General features: G+C 58.2%; 1 protein-coding gene across 20 annotated transcripts in view; it reads left to right on the forward strand.

Annotated features, from left to right (window-relative positions):
- Nucleotides 1-12,008, forward strand: part of PLEKHA6 (pleckstrin homology domain containing A6) — a 135,433-nt gene that overhangs the window by 115,384 nt on the left and 8,041 nt on the right. For 12 of the 20 annotated variants that reach the window (XM_045787571.2, XM_087856827.1, XM_045787583.2 and 9 more), the window contains 13 exons: nt 710-790; nt 1,687-1,755; nt 3,033-3,113; nt 3,324-3,473; nt 4,306-4,401; nt 5,834-5,945; nt 6,536-6,675; nt 7,569-7,718; nt 8,870-8,999; nt 9,215-9,321; nt 10,396-10,572; nt 11,498-11,665; nt 11,757-11,890. In XM_045787571.2, the coding sequence (XP_045643527.2) occupies nt 710-790; nt 1,687-1,755; nt 3,033-3,113; nt 3,324-3,473; nt 4,306-4,401; nt 5,834-5,945; nt 6,536-6,675; nt 7,569-7,718; nt 8,870-8,999; nt 9,215-9,321; nt 10,396-10,572; nt 11,498-11,665; nt 11,757-11,890 (1,595 nt within the window). The remainder of the gene's footprint in view (nt 1-709; nt 791-1,686; nt 1,756-3,032; nt 3,114-3,323; nt 3,474-4,305; nt 4,402-5,833; nt 5,946-6,535; nt 6,676-7,568; nt 7,719-8,869; nt 9,000-9,214; nt 9,322-10,395; nt 10,573-11,497; nt 11,666-11,756; nt 11,891-12,008) is intronic. The other 8 variants (XM_087856818.1, XM_087856829.1, XM_045787567.2 and 5 more) reach the window with 7 other exon arrangements.

Raw genomic sequence — 12,008 nt, forward strand, 5'->3', positions numbered from 1 at the left:
CTCCATGTTCCTAATGATTCTTGAAACACAAAGATAACATGTCAGAGAACAGTGTTCGAGTATCTGGTGTCCCTTTAACACAGCTTGCTTGTTTTGGCCTCCTTATTTGCTCCCTAGCGTCATCCAAGATCGGCATGGATGCTACCAGCCCAGCTCTGGAAACCGTGTTTAGCAATCCTTTCTACTCTAGAGCCAAGAGGTGGGCAGGGGTCGGGGAGAGAGAGCTGTGCCTGCCTCTTTGTGAAGGCCCATCCAAAGAGCAGCCCCAGGTTTTCTTTCTCAGCTGTTTGATTTAGTTCAAATTTGGGGAGATGGGCTTTCCCACCTGCCGGTGTGGTCTTTGACCAAAGCAGTGTGAGGACAGAGAGCCGGGGCAGGGAGTTGACCTAGGCCGGTGTGGATGAGACCCGCACCTCTCAGGCACCCTGGGGGAAGTGTCACTGGGCAGGGGTCTCTTCAGGGCCAGCGAGCCAGGGCACAGCAGCCCCCAGCCCCCCTTCCGTGGCCTTTCCTCGGGGTACCTCTTCAGCGCTCGTCCTGAGACGGAGCTCACAAGGGGTGAACGACGGGTAAGGCCAAGCAGAGGGGGCTGGAGACCCCAGGATGAGCTGCCCTTTCCTGTTTCCGGGGAAGTGAGCCCAGGAGGGAGATGGGGAGACAGCTCCATGGGGGCCGGAGTTTGAATCGTCCGTTCCTTCCTCTGCTGCAGATGAGTGAGAGCGAGACTCTCATCAGTATGGTGAACCGCATGGTGGAGAACTCCTCCCCCAGGGCCCAGATCTTCATGCAAGTAAGACCGCCGCCTGGCAGCATGGTCCCCATCAGCACCATCTCAGCTGCTTGTGCATGGTCTAGTCGAGCCATCTGGGCTGGGGCTTTGGCTCGGCCCCACCCGCTCATCCCCCAGGCCTCATCTCCCGGCCCCGCCCCCTCCCCTCCTCTAATTCCGCTGTGTCTCCTCCATTCTTCATGTTCATGGGTGAACCCAAGGCCCATTGCTCAAACCATCAAAATAGCCGGCGCCGAACATCCCATACCATGCCAGCAATCGCAAATCTGCTTTCTAATATCCAGGACTTCTGTTTTGTGTTGGGTCTCTTCTTCACAGACGTCTTTGGGGTTCAGGGCCTGAGGGGTGTGACATGGAACCATCTGATGCCCCCGTTGTGTAGAGTGTGCTGTGGTCGCCAGAGGCATCACCAAGGCTGGGCAGCATTGGCTGGTTTAGGCACAAGCCCTGTGACCGGTGTGCGATCTACCAAGATAATCATTCTCCCATATTTCCGGCGCTCATTCCATTTCCCCGGGTCTCAGCCTCAGAAACTGCCAGGGGTTAACTGCTGTTCTCGTGGTTGCCCCCAGTAAGCCATCCGGGATCTCTACAGCCCCGGAGTCCCTCTTGACAGTAGAGCTAGACATTGTGGGAGAGAGAGGACATCCTGAGTTGGGGAGCAGAGCGGCACCACTATCTCCAGAAATCAGCCCAAACAACGGGGAAGAACCTAGACGGGGCCACGCCAGGCTTCCCAGCCAGGGACAAAAAATTAGCTCGGGTTCCTGGATTAGAAGCTCGCAGAGCTGACGGACCACGGCCTCTGACAAGAACGGAGCAAGGGCTGTCCGCCTTCCCGTCCCCACACGCCCTACCCATGCCCTGCTGCTGTAACCGGCCTCGTGTTCCTGCAGGTCCCTCCGTACCCAGAAGTGTTCCGGGACGGTCTCCACACCTACAAGTTAAACGAGCAAGACACAGATGTAAGAGCAGCTCTCCTGCTCCTCTGTCCTCTCCAGTCCCTCCCGCTGTCGTCCTCATCTTCGCTCTCCTCCGCTGGGGCTTTTCCTCCGTTCATCTCTGTCCTTCTGGTGGCTCTTCATGCCTTTGACCCATGTCCTCTCTCAGCACAAAGACAACATTCTGCCTGCCCCTTCCGCATCCCCCTTCTTTTCTCCGTCTTCCCCCTTCCCCCACCCCTGTGCTGGCTGTGTGCGTTTCCCCATGGAGCCCCAGGCCCGCCTGTCTCCAGCAGTGGGATCTGCTTATTACAGGAACACAGACTTGGTTAGGAGGTGTATTGGCCAGGCTACTCTGTGCCCAGCGTGGCGGTCACCCCAAGGCCACTAGAGGGAAGCACCTGGCCCTGCCCCTGACCTCGGGGAGCTTCAGGGTAGTAGGAGATGGCAGGTAGCAGCAGGTGGTAACATGATTCCTGTGCTAAATGGGATGGGTGATGGGTTCTGCAGGAGGGCAAGGCTGTGAGACCATGTGAGCCGATGGGTCAGGGACAAAGCAGGTAACCGGTGATCTGGGCCTGGAAGTTAAAAGGCCCAGAAGACAAGATGTGGCCAGTAGAAAAGAGCCATGGGGGTATTTGAGGAATGGCATGAATAAAGGTATGGATATTGAAAAGCATAAGTCTTTCCAGAAGAAAAATTTGGCCTACCCTGCCTCCTCCCCATCACCACAGGTCTTGCCTGGGTAAAGGACCTGCCCAGTAGGCCTGGGAGAGTTCCATCCAGGCAAGGGCCAGACCTCAGAAGGATCCCAGCATCAGCCTTCCTGAGACCCTGGAAGGAGGGGAGGACAGAGTCCTGTGAGCCTGGCGAACCAGTTTACATGGTTCTCTGGTTTTCCTAAGACTGCGAGTTCAGACGCCCTGTGTACTCCTCCAATCCATGCCCGCCTGGGAGGCCAGACCTCATTATCTCCTCATCCCTTCTGGAATTGGAACCCCCAGGAGGAGGGGGATGCAGGAACTTCACATTTAACTCCCCTCTCAAGCTGACTCACTTCCTCAGAGAATAAGCCCATCTCCCCTCCCAGTAGGTCCTTGGGGAGTCTCCCGAGGTGAAGACCAACTTCCTGTTCCCAGGAGCCTCCAAGGTCAAGGTGAAGAAGGCCTAGGGTTCCTCGGCAGGGAAAGGAGGTGGTATCCAGAGGCCAGGCCCTTCCGAGCCATGTCCCAGGTCCCCGTCAAACCATGTCCTTCACCCCTTCTCTCTCCCTCCCTTCCCCCACCCCCTCGGGCCCCCAGAAGCTGCTGGGAAAATTGTGTGAGCAGAACAAGGTGGTGAGGGAGCAGGACCGGCTGGTGCAGCAGCTCCGAGCTGAGAAGGTGAGAGCCAGGGGGTGGCCTGGAGTTGGGGGCGTGTGGGGAGGCTGGCATGGACAGGTGCGGGGTGCCGTCTCCACCCTAAGCTGCCAAAGCCTTGTCTTACCTTCCGTCCTGCCCTTACTGGGTACTGCTGGGGCTCGGGCCTCTGCTGCTTAAAGTCCCAGAGAGGAATCATCAGGCTGCTGACGGCGTTCCCCTGCCTTTCTGCAGGAGAGCCTGGAAAGTGCCTTGATGGGGACCCACCAGGAGCTGGAGATGTTTGGAAACCAGCCCGCCTACCCGGAGAAGCTGCTGCACAAGAAAGAGTCCCTACAGAACCAGCTCATCAACATCCGGGTGGAGCTGTCTCAGGCGAGCACGGTAAGCTCCGCCCTGGGTCCACGCAGTCAACACCGTTTCCGGAGAGCCACCCCTCCCGGGCTCTGCTCTCTCGTTTCTGACTCTCTTCGGCGGGCAAGAGCAGGGTGGTCTTGGCCAGAAGGGGCAGAAACAGAAGACCTTAATAGTACCTTGCAGATAAGCCGCGAGTACGCCCGCCCACTCGCTCCGTAGAGTCTCCAGCAAGGAACCGGCTTCTTTCTCCACAAACTCTTCCTGCCCTGGGATTCGTTCAGGACAGTGTGAGGTCGAGGGCTCCTTAGCTCGTCGGCTGCTTTCACAGCTTGGCTGCCTCCCTCTGTCCTCTCCCCTGAAGAACCAGAACACCGGCAGCAGGACTGCTGGTCTGGTCATTTGCCGGGGGTGCAGGGCAGACCCTGCAGGACCGACTGCCCGGATATAGTCGTTCCGGGGCGCAGCAGCAAAAGGCCAGGAAAACGTGGCCCAGAAAGGAGGAAGGTCTCTAACCCCCAGGGAGCAGACACCTCTGGGTTTCCTCTCTTTTTGTCCTCCACTTTGGGTCACCCAGTCTGGGGAGAGCAGGAGAGAGTGGGCATGGTCTGATCCCCTCTTGGCGTACCCGCCCATCTGGAGAGGATTCTGATTTCTGTATTTTGGCCTGCAGTCAGATGGGCCACCGTTTGGCTGTCATCAGAATGTCTCAGCCCTGGGCCCTCTCCACCTGTCCCTCTGTGCCCTCCTCTGAGCCCTGCAGGACCCCAGGTGGCCTGGCCCTGAGCCCCGTGGAGGGGGGGGGTAGGGAGGAAAGCTTTGGCAATGGTCGCTTTCTCAGTGAACGCACCCCCCGTTGCAGGCCCTGGCGAACAGCACCATAGAGTATGAGAGCCTTGAGTCAGAGGTGTCTGCCCTGCATGATGACCTCTGGGAGCAGCTCAATTTGGATGTCCAGGTGAAGAGGGCCCCTGGGCAGGAGGGGGTCAGTGTGCCTTCCCTTCTCCTTTGGGCCAAAAGAGACCAAAGTGGCTTCCTTTCTTGCTTTTGAGATCTCAGAGACTTGAGACAGGGAGTCGGTCCTGAGACAAAAGACAAGATTCACATCCATGTAAAACAGATGTTTTGGGGATGAAGACCATGTGGAATCTTCTTTAGTTCCATCGGATCATGAGGAAGGACTAAACAGAAACATGAGAGCGCTACGTTAGACAGAAGATACTTTATGACCGGAAGCCTTTAACACATTGCTATAGATACGGTGTAGACCTGGATAAGGGTTTAGATCCACACGCGAGTAGAGATGTGGGCATCTGTGCAGCGGTCTCTCGTGAGCTCAGAAGGAGCAGTCAGTGCAGGAGCTGGCCGCTCAGGACCTTTAAGACAGGAAAGAGGCTTCCCTTCCCAGGGTCAGAAACACTGTGCTGGGAGGCAGGAGGCTGCACACGTTGACCTTGGGGAGTTCTTGTTCCTTTCCTCCCTCGATCTTCTCTACCTGGGCTCTGCCTCTTCTCTAGCTAGCTTTGCAAGCCCTTTGCAGTTCATGTCCCCCACTTCCCCTAGTTTCCTCCGGGTGACAAAACTCACCACCCCACTTTGCAGCTGGCTAGGGAGGGGGAGGTGCGGGCCCTCTGGGTCCAGAGCACCCGAGTGCTTCCATGTCCTACGGGCGAGGCTGACTTTCACCACGAACCTTCTAGGAGGGAGGAAGGCATCCTGGTCAAGGGCAGCAGCTCTCGAGACAAACAGACCCAGACTTAGATGGCGGTCACACTGCTTCCTCACGGGGGTCTCGGGCATGGGTCTCTTCATCTCCAAAGTCGGACACCCGTGGCCAGTGCCGCACAGAGTTCTCGTGCAGCTGAAAGGAGTTAGTATCTGCCAGGGCCTGGCACGTGGGGGGATGGGTGTGGGGGGCTGAATAAGTGCAAGCTATGCTTTTTTAAAGAGTGTAATCTCTAACTGAATATAATACGTGAATACTCGGGCAGACTTTGGGTGTCAGTATCACAAAAGGGCCGTTTGGATAGAAAGAACATAAGTAAATTGGAAACCCTTGCCCTTGATAACAGGCTATCATCAAGGGTCCACTCAGGGGGCATTTGCTCCAAGACCACCCGGATCTCCCTGGGAAGCTGAGGCTGCACATTTACCTGAAGGGGCTCTTGGCTGTGGTGACAGGGCCCTCTCCTCAGGCGATCCCCGAGTTCCGTTCAGCAGAAGCTGAAGAGGAAGAGGCTTCCCACGGGAAAGACGAATGTGCGGAAGGGCCGTGTGAGCGTGTGCGCGTGCGCACGGCTCCTGCGTCCTGCTGGCCCGCAGGGATGCGGGGGGAAGGCTGGGGCACCACTCGCAGCCACTTCCCTTGACCTGCCCTTGTGCGGTTTCAGAATGAGGTGCTCAACCGGCAAATCCAGAAGGAGATCTGGAGGATCCAGGATGTGATGGAGGGGCTGAGGAAGAATAACCCATCCCGGGGCACAGACACGGCCAAGCACAGAGGTGGGGGCCTTCTCCGCCAGCCTCCTGAAAGGCTCCCCAGAAATGCTCTGGGGTCTTTGGCGTCGCCCATCTGTCACGCCCCTCCCTCTCCAGGCCTTCACACTGTGCTCAGAGCTAGTCAGGGCCTTCTCAGGCCTCCAGGATGTTCCCCTGGGATGGTAGGTAGGGCTTCCTTAATTCCTTATGCCTCCCGGAGCCGACCAGCTGTGCCACTCAGAGACGCTGCCGACCCCGATAGTCTAGATTCCTCCCCAGAACAGGTCAGAGAGCACCTGTGCCTCCCCACCCCACCCCCACCCAAGCCCACCGGCCGGGTGGTGATCTGAAGCCCTGGAACTTTGGGCTGGCTTTCTTTGACATCTCAGAGGCAATGTCTTCTGTCTGTCCTTTCCATCCATCATCTAACCCCTGCCCAGCATGCTTTTCCACCGCCAGCCTGCATCCCAACCCCTGGAATAAGTCCCTCCATCAGGCCCCGGTGGCCCTGAAACCTTCCTCCCACATCCCTGGTTCCTCCCCTGCCTCTTCCACCTACGGAGCCACACTCCTACCCCATCCATCCTTCATCTCTCCTCTCTGCTTGCCCCCAGGAGGACTTGGCCCCACGGCCACCTACAGCTCCAACAGCCCCGCCAGCCCTCTCAGCTCCGCCAGTCTCACCAGCCCCCTAAGCCCCTTTTCACTGGTATCCGGCTCACAGGGGTCCCCCACCAAGCCTGGGTCCAGTGAGGTAAGCTGAGAAAATGGAGTCGAAGGTAGGTGGGGGAGGGAGGGAGAACCAGGTCCTTGTTGGCCTGAAGGACACGGACTCATGCCCATCTCTGCCCCAGAGGCCTCCAGCCCTAGTGCTTTGGCTTTCTGTCTCACACCCAGTTTGGTGAACTTCCTTCCAGATTTTTCCTCTACTTGCTTTCATCTGCATTTGTCATCTTCAGCTCCTTGCAGGGAAGTCTCTTCCTGAACACCAGGACGGTTAACAACGATACCTAACACTTAGTGGCAATTTAAATCCAGGACTGTTCCAGCTTGTGAGAGGGTTGAGGGCGGGCATGGGGAGCCGTTTCCTAGCTGGTCAGTCAGCAGGTGAGGCCCGCTCAGAAACATACATGCACATGCCCAAGGCCCTTCTCCCGGGGAGCCCAGTCCAGTGAGGACCAAGACCAATTTAGAGGAAGCAGCCAGCCTCTGGAACTTGGCCGTGTGTGTCTCAGTGTGGGCCGTAAATGTCCTGATGTGTCAAAGAGATGGTGGAACTTTCATTGGGACAGGTAGAGGAACTAGGGAAAAGCGTCACAGGCAGGAGAGGTGGCAGAAGCAAAGACGCAGGAATGCGGATGGGCCCAGGGTGATGGTGAGGCCGACGAGCAAGGAACTTTGGAGAAAACTTGGGGAAGAGTGGAGAGCAGTACACAGGTGGGGGCTCAGCCGAGGAGAGCCTTGAAGCCAGGCCGAGAGTTCACTCTGGAGCTGGAGCTCTCTCCCGGCCGCGGGTGGGAGTTTGGCGGTGCAGGGGCCCACCCCACATCCCCCAGATGTCGTCTGTCCCCTGCTAATGCTCTTTTCTCCTGTTCTCACAGCGGCTGCTCTCCTTCCTTCTAATGCTCTGGCTTCTCTCTGCCTCAGGAGCCCGGTCCGCCGAGGCCCCCCCTCCCCAAAGCCTACGTGCCCCTGGAGTCTCCTCCAAACGTGCCGCCGCTCCCTAGTGAGAGCCGCTTCTGGCCCTACCCCAGCTCCCCTTCCTGGCACCGTGGGGGCGAGCCAGCCAGGGGTCAGGTACCCAGCACCCTTGGGTCCTGGAGGGCAGGGGCGGAGGGAGCGGGACGAAAGGTCAGGCGAGGGGGCAAGGCAGGACTTGGAGCCATTTCTCCCCCGTTGCCATATTACCTTTCCCACAGCCGCCCGGGCGGACTCTCGGGTAAGGAGAGGGGCGGCAGAGAATGCTCTCTGTGGACAGAGGGAAAATGACGCCCCCCCCCCATGCCCGGGCTCCTAGTGGGCCCCATTTCCTCCCAGCACAAGCAGGCAAGGGAAGTCGAGGGACCCGCAGCGAGTGGTACCATTGCAGTCCCCTCCTGTCCACCTCAGACCCCGGTCCTTCCGTGCTGTCAGTCTCTGCCTCGCGTGTCCTCTTGGGTCCCATCGGCCCTGGAGTATAACCTGCCCTGTTCTGGCTCCCCAGCCTCTCTCCCCAGGAGGGTACAGTTGGGCTGGGAAGAGGTTGCATGGTGAGTAGTCCTGTGTCTGAAACTGGGAGCCAGCTTCTCATCCCGGCTCCGCAGCCGGGAGGGGACAGAGAGGCGGCGTGACCTCTGCTTTCCAGACGAGGGGAGGCCGTAGGGCTTACCCAGCTCCTTCACTGACTGGAGCTGGTGTCTCTGGCCTCTGGCTCAGTCTTTCTGTGACCTTCATGAAGACTTAGACTCTAGCCGCACCATGGGAGCATAGGCAGGGTGCAGAGTCTAGTCGCTTGATTCTGCAAGTCCTCAAGCCAAGTGCATGTTTCTCTCCCCCAGAATCTTGGTACCGAAGCCCACCTGGTTCTCTTGCCCAAGAGGTCCTCGGCCGTGTAGGCCCCTCCCCCAGCCATTCCTCCTCTCTGGCTCACAGCAAGTCTGTGCTTCTTGGCACTTGCCAACAGGCCAGGTCAGGTTGAGGGGCCTCTCTGCTGGGCCTCCGCTGGGGGCCTCCTGGAAGCCCTGAGCCCTCACTCCCCACGATGACCCAGCATTGGCCAGCCTTCAGATGGCATGGGTGGGAGACTCCATTGCGTCCCTGCCCACTCCCCAGCTGGCACACTTGGAGTTTCCTCATCCCGTGTTTTCAAGGGTTTGCGCTCCAACCATTGCAAAGCACAGACACATCCCTGAGGGCCAAGTTCCCAGCAGTCCCTACAGCATGGACCGTCTTCTCATTTTTTCCCCCAGCCCAAGGCAAGCCATGAGCAGAGCAAGAAAGACACCCCCCAGACGTCACCCCTGGACACCGCTAAGGACATCAGCCTTGTGCCCACCAGGCAAGAGGTGGAGGCAGAGAAGCAGGCAGCTCTCAACAAAGGTACTTCCTGTCCCATCCTCCCCTAGAGGGAAGGCCACGGGTCAGAGAGGAGCCCAGAGAGGTGCTCATTCACAGCAAAAGAGAGCGAGTGCCCCCCCGTCCTGGGCCTTTCCCCTCTGCCGCAGGTGGGACTGAGCCTCCTCGGAGAAGCAGGCTCCCACCTCTCTGCCCTCCTGCTCTCCAGAAGGCCCACTGGCTCTTCTGTCTCCCTGCAGTTGGCGTTGTGCCTCCTCTGACAAAGTCGCCCGCTGATGAAGAGCTAACTCCGTCGAGAGCGGTGAGGAGGAGTGCCAACGGGCTCACCAATGGACTGTCCTCCCGGGTGAGTGCAGCCTGGGGCACAGAGGCCCGGACGGGCCTGAGCTGCGCTGTGGGCCCAGGGGCCTGTGTGTGTCCACCCATTTGTCCACCATTCGAGAAACCCAGGGCTGGAGGAGGAAGGCAGGACAAGCGGGAGGAGGGCAACAGCCCCACTGGAGAAGTCTGCCATCAGGGAGACATACCAAGGGACAAGGGACAAGGAAGACACACATAAGAAAGAGAGAAGAATACTGAACAAAATTATGACTATTTTTTAAAGATTTTATTTCTTAATTTGAGAGAGAGAGAGAGAGAGTGCGTGCATGGGGGGGGTACAGAGGGAGAGGGAGAAGCAGACTCTCCTGCTGAACAGGGAGCCTGATGCGGGGCTCGATCCGAGGACCCTGAGATCATGACCCAAGCTGAAGGCAGACGCTTAACTGCCTGAGCCACCCAGGTGTCCTTTCACAAAATTATTATAATGTGCCAGCAAAAATCAGTGATCTGTCCGATGTGCCAACCTAAGGCAGTAGACTCATTTCCTAGGGCTGCTGGGACATTAACAAAGCCCCCCAAAGTTGGGGACTTAAAACCACAGGAAGTTTATTCTCTCACAGTTGTGGAGGCTGGAAGCCCAAAGCCGAGGTGTCAGCAGGGTTGGTTCCTCAGGAGGCTCTGAGGGAGCACCTGTACCGTGCCTCTCCCCAGCTTCCGGTATCGCTGGCCATCTCTGTGTTCCTTGGCTCATAGACCCAACAGTCCAGTATCTGCATCCAGCTTCACATCACCTTCTACTCTGTGTCCTCTTCTGCTCTGTCTTTTATAAAGACACTGGAGATTGGATTCAGGGTCCACTCCGATTCCCGATGACCTCTTCCCGAGATCCTTACTTTAGCCACATCTGCAGACTCTGTTTCCAAATCAGGCGACATTCACAGGTGCTAGGGGCTTAGGACAGGCACATATGTTTTAGGGGCCCTTCTTTACCCCACTAGAGACAGTCTTCCCAGAGAAGGGACATTTCAGGCCTTAGGGCAGATGAGGAAGCTGGGAGTGGGGGAGGAGCACCTATCAGAGCCCTGCTCTCCCACGGCAGCAGGAGCGCCCCAAGAGTGCTGTGTTCCCCGGCGAGGGCAAGGTCAAGATGAGCGTGGAGGAGCAAATGGACCGCATGCGGCGGCACCAGAGCGGCTCTATGAAGGAGAAACGGAGGAGCCTGCAGCTCCCGGCCAGTCCGGCCCCCGACCCCGCTACCCGGCCTGCCTACAAAGTGGTAAAGTCCTCCCAGCCACCCGCAGGCGTGGCCCGGCACCTGCCAACACGGCCTACCCCCAGCCCGTGCCCGGCCTGGACTGGGGCAGTTAGGGTGGGAAGAGAGGGGCTGGGAAGGACCCACAGTGGGCACCTGGGAGAACCGGCCAAGGCTTCTCCCCACGAGGCGGAAGGTACAATGCCGCAAGCGTTCCTTGTATGTATTTAAAGAAAAATAACTCACAAAGAGGAATGTGTTAATTATTGTAGTTCAAATGAATTATACAAAATTCGGTTAATAAAGTATAGTGCAAAAGTCAGCCCCCAGGGTAGCCGTCACTTACCCATGTTGCTAGAGCATTTTCTGTGTGTTTCGCACTGGGCTGGGTCTACTGGCGGTAATCGTAATAGCGCACTGGAGAGGAGAGCGCTCTACAGAGTCGGGAGAAATTAAGGACTCCTGGGCCACACGGCCGTTGAGCGCGGAGCTGAGAGTAGCCCCAGGCATGCGCCTAATCTTTCTTTCCACCGCATTTCAGAAATACAGAAAATTATCATTAAAAGTCCTGCCCTCAAACAGCTTACACTCTCCTTGGTGGATGGGAACTTGTGTAGTAGGAACCCACTAAAGACCAATGTCAGCCACGCTAACCCAACCGCCTAACATATATGGCACGGCCTGCAGACACGGGGTACGGCCCGGTGGGAAGTAACAAGTACGGAGGAGACATACTGATGAGATTTGGCCTCTGGGCCTTTGCAGGTGGGCAGGCTTTGGACAAGCAGCATGGAAGGAGGATAGCTGTCCCGAGTGGGAGTGTGGGGTGGCGGCCAGATCTGGCATGATGAGCGGGGACAGCGAGGACACGGGCCTGCTTCAGGCTGCCTGGAGACACAGGCGGTGGGGGACAGAGTCCCTGTGTGGTCATGATGGCGCTGTCCCCTAGGTGCGCCGGCACCGTAGCATCCACGAGGTGGACATCTCCAACCTGGAGGCAGCCCTGCGGGCAGAGGAGCCCGGGGGGCAGGCCTATGAGACGCCGAGAGAGGAGATTGCCCGGCTCCGCAAAATGGAGCTGGAGCCCCAGCGCTACGACGTGGACATCAATAAGGAGGTGAGCGAAGTCCAGGAGGGCGGAGGGGGAGAAGGCCTGGGGGTGGCGAGGCGGGTGTGGAATGGAGGTGGTGACCCAGGTCCCTCCGCAGCTCTCCACGCCCGACAAAGTGCTCATCCCCGAACGGTACATTGACCTGGAGCCCGATACCCCCCTGAGCCCCGAGGAGCTGAAGGAGAAGCAGAAGAAGGTGGAGAGGATCAAGACGCTCCTTGCCAAGTCCAGGTAACATGCCTCGGAGAACCTCGACGTCCTCTGCCCGCCCTGGCCCCGGGGCACTAGCGCCCCTGACTCCAGCACCCCGACCCATGCCAGCGCGAGCCCTGAGCCTCCCCAACCGAGG

The sequence above is a fragment of the Ursus americanus genome, chromosome 2 (genome assembly GCF_024610735.1).
Source record: "Ursus americanus isolate L20-20 chromosome 2, mUrsAme1.1.p, whole genome shotgun sequence".
In the NCBI taxonomy this organism is placed as follows: Eukaryota; Metazoa; Chordata; class Mammalia; order Carnivora; family Ursidae; genus Ursus; species Ursus americanus.